Below are 4074 nucleotides of genomic sequence, written 5' to 3'. Positions count from 1 at the left end.
GCTCGTGGAGCTCTTTTAGAATTTGCTCTTTTAGAAAGGAAAAACACTCTTTTGAGAGCGCTGAAGCGCCCAGGGGAGGTCGCGGCAGGACATCAGAATGGAAGCTGCAGCTCGCCGAGATTTCAGCAGCCTGGATGGCAACCCCCGCTGACACGCCGTAATACCAATGCCAGCTGTTTTTCAAAACACTCGCGGAGATTAGTTAGAAATACCAAGGGTTCACTCAAAACAAGGGGAGTCCGCTTTTAGCTATTTTGCCGCCCGCAGTTGGAATCAGCTTCCAGAAGAGATCAGATGTGCTAAAACATTAGTCACATTTAAATCTAGACTCAAAACTCATCTGTTTAGCTGTGCATTTATTGAATGAGCACTGTGCGATGTCCGAACTGAGTGCACTGTATTTTATGTATGTATAATCATTTTCTATTTTTAACTGTCTTAAATTCATTTTAAATCATTTTCAAAGTTTTTAAATTCCTTGTTTTATTTTTGTGATTATTTTTTTATGATTATTTTACTTTATTTTATGTAGAGCACTTTGAATTACCATTGTGTACGAAATGTGCTATATAAATAAACTTGCCTTGCCTTGCCTTGTTGTAATGCAAAAGGATTCATTTTCTTTAAGTGGAATCTAATGTCATCTTCTCCCTGTGCGTGTGTGTGGCTAAAGCGCTGTCACATTGACTGAATGTGTGCCTGCTGTGTTTCCTGTGCATCAGCAGGATCACACTGTGAACTTCTGTCTTTCTGTCAGTCTCCCCCCACTTTTATGACACTCCGCATCACCGTCACCCTCAGGCGGCCAGCAGCATCACTCATGCCTTGAACAGGGCAAACCCACAGAGACCCCACACAACCACACTAACTGCGCCTGTACGCAATAGCACATTTAGGTTTTAAGTGGGTAAAATCCAGAGTAAAATATGCACTTACTTCAAGAATACACTACAAGATGCAATACCAACAAGATACAGTCTTTTCTCTGTTTAGCTAATATATGGTGATACGGTGCAGCCACATTAGCAACATTTCAGTCAGATTTTGCAAGCAAAAAAAGGTTGTCCATTGTTAATAGTGTAGAAATGCAAAAAAGCACCGCTGAACAAAGGTAAGTGGGACCATACCTCAGTGTGTAATATGTGTAACATGAACATTGTAAAATAAAGTATTACCAAAAGACTGTCTATTAATACTCCAATGACTGCTGGCTGACATGTAGATGCAAAGTTACTAATAGTCAACCAAATTTCTAAAGTGGACCATCCAAATAAATTGTTACCCGTACATGTAGTTAATTAGAATTACTCTGTAATTATTTATCCTAATGCTGGAGCACTAAAATAATGTGTGACCTTGTATTTACTGTGGTAGTCAACAGCACGTCACAGATGCAGCCCAGTTGTATTTAATCTGGAAAACTGCTTTTCTGAAGCATTTCTGAATTCTGCCAGTGCAGGAAAGTAGAGCTTTCCCAGAACTAAGCAATTATGTAATTCATCATAGTGTTCTCAAGACATCTGTCTGGACAGAATATAATCTAGATCACGGCAGGGCTCTATATAGAACTGATATTCCACTGAGAGTGTGAGAACACACCTGCAGTCCAAAGCTTTACAACAAACACAGTGACCCTAAACATCTTTACAGGGTTTTTTTCTGAACTATAATTGATAGCCTACAGACTAGCATCTTTTTCTGACTGTTTGTTGTTTGAGGAAATTGATCCCTACAATCTAAAAAATGCTGGGTTGTTTCAACCCAATTTTGGGTCAAATATGGACTAACCCAGCTGTTGGGTTACATTTTTTCTATTATTTTTTTCAATTAACCCAGCGCTGGGTTATATTTAACCTAGCATTTTTTAGAGTGTAATGGATCTCTCAGTCTTTTTTGTTCTAAAATATACAAGTTACGTAGTGCCACAGTCATGCTGAGGTCAAGAAAAGTGGATTTTACTCACAGCCAATCATCATCATGGCCACGGCGAAGATCTTCTCTCCATCCGTTGTGGGGGCTATGTTCCCGAAGCCAATACTGGTCAGGCTGGTCATGGTGAAGTACAATGACGTGATGTAGACCGAATCTTTGCTTGGACCCCCTTCCCACTTTCCTGTGCCACTGGCATTGAAGCGATATGGTGTGCCGACGGATTCTCCCAGAAGATAGAGCCAGCTGTCCCTACGGACCATGTTGTTTGCTTCATCTATGACCTCATAGTCTCCAATGCTGTACCAGATACAGGCCAGCCAGTGGGCAGCCAGGCCGAACACACAAACCAGCAACAGCAGCACCGCCGCACCGTATTCAATGTAATGATCCAGTTTACGGGCCACACGGCCGAGTCGCAACAAACGCACCACCTTCAGAGAGCTGAAGAGGCTGCTGATGCCCTGCAAGAAATGAGAGAAGTGGTTAATTAATAATTTATCTTTAGAAGATGTTTTACCCATAGTGACTTACAATACAGGCCACTTATTATAGCCAGTCCTAAAATGGTCTTATAACGACTGTGCAATTTCAGCAATCTTATAAGATAATCTTTCAGACAAATCCAGTCGGAGTTAGATTAAAAATTGTCCTGGCTACTCCAAGCTCTATCATTGCAGTCAGCGGGTGTTGCAGTGCTTCAGTCCCAAAGAAGTGAAATAAAAAGTGCCCATCCATAAAAAAAAATGTCTCACACGGCTCCGGGGGGTGAAAAAAGGCCTCCTGTAGCATTTTTGTAAGAAAAATATCCATATTCAAAATATAATAATCACTTTAATCTAGCTTGCGCTCACTGTTGTAAACGGAAGCAGTTCCGGGCGGATGACGTATGAGGTCAGCGCTGCGCATGTGCCGCTCAGAAGTGACAAACGCGGAAATGCAGCGGAGAGATCAAAACAAAACAACGGTCACTAATTAGAAGTACAAAACGAGTATTTGTAAAGAAGAATGTCAGAGGATTTCGATATAAGCCAAGAGGAGACTGGTTTTCCTTTGCTAAAGGAAACTTTGCTTCCTTTGATCCTGTAAACAAACATTGGTTTTCACGAGACTCACCAGCGCATGCGCAGCGCTGAACTCATACGTCATCCGCCCGGAGCTGCTTCCGTGTACAACTGTTGGCGCAAGCTACATTAAAGTGATTATTACGTTTTGAATATGGATATTTTTTTTACAAAAACGCATCGATTCGCTACAGGAGGCCTTTGTTCACCCCCCGGAGCCGTGTGAGATGCTTTTTTTAATGGATGGGCGTTTTTTATTTAACTTCTTTTGGACTGATGCATGCAACACCCGCTGAGTGGCATTAAACAGCTTGAAAGAGCATAGACAATTTTTAATATAACTCCGACTGGATTCGTCTGAAAGAAGAAAGTCATACACCTAGGATGGCTCTGGGGTGAGTAAAACACAGCCTAATTTTCATTTTAGGGTGAACTAACCCTTTAAAGCACACTGTGCGACATGTCAACTTATTCTACTCTAAACCTAAATTTTAATTTCAGTTTTCATTTTCATTAGCCTCATTACCCTGCAGAAGCACCTTAACCCTTTATCGCAGTGGCTGGGCTTTAACTGTATTCTGCTAGCAGCATTAGCAAAAAAAAAGCATGGATAACTGATGTTGACGTGCCCAGCACAGGCGTCCTCTGCTGCTACTGTGGGAAACAGGACTGTGTGTGTGTGTGTGTGTGTGTGTGTGTGTGTGTAAACTCTGTAATCTCTTGCTCTGACACTCCTGTTCCGCTGCAGGCTCTGCTACTGCGGCCTGACAGCTACGTAAAGCCCCGTAGTACTGTGCTTAAGTGGTGACATGACATTGCTAAAAAAGAACATTATTTTTGTGTATTTGGTGTAATGAAATGTGTTTATGCGTTTTAAGTTTCAAAAACACATTGTTTTCCACATACTGTACATTATTGTTTCTCCTCTATGCCCCGCCTTTCTGAAACGAGTCAATTTTTACAAAGCTCATCAGTCTGAAAAGCTAGGTGTGCTCTGATTGGCCAGCTATCCAGTGCGTTGTGATTGGCTGAATACCTCAAGCGTGTGACAGAAATGTTACGCCCCTTACCATACTGTGAT

At 41.7% G+C, this 4074-nt stretch overlaps 1 protein-coding gene across 1 annotated transcript in view; it reads right to left on the bottom strand.

Moving 5' to 3' along the window:
- The window catches only part of LOC107689936 (potassium voltage-gated channel subfamily H member 1-like), a 74012-nt gene that overhangs the window by 57835 nt on the left and 12103 nt on the right, over positions 1–4074 (bottom strand). The window contains exon 8 of the mRNA XM_016488164.1: positions 1964–2393. Coding sequence (XP_016343650.1) covers positions 1964–2393 — 430 coding nt within the window. The remainder of the gene's footprint in view (positions 1–1963; positions 2394–4074) is intronic.

Source organism: Sinocyclocheilus anshuiensis, unplaced genomic scaffold, assembly GCF_001515605.1.
Source record: "Sinocyclocheilus anshuiensis isolate Anshui unplaced genomic scaffold, SAMN03320099.WGS_v1.1 scaffold345, whole genome shotgun sequence".
Taxonomy (NCBI): domain Eukaryota; kingdom Metazoa; phylum Chordata; class Actinopteri; order Cypriniformes; family Cyprinidae; genus Sinocyclocheilus; species Sinocyclocheilus anshuiensis.
Note: the sequence above shows the minus strand (reverse complement) of the source record. Positions and strands in the feature narration are given on the sequence as shown.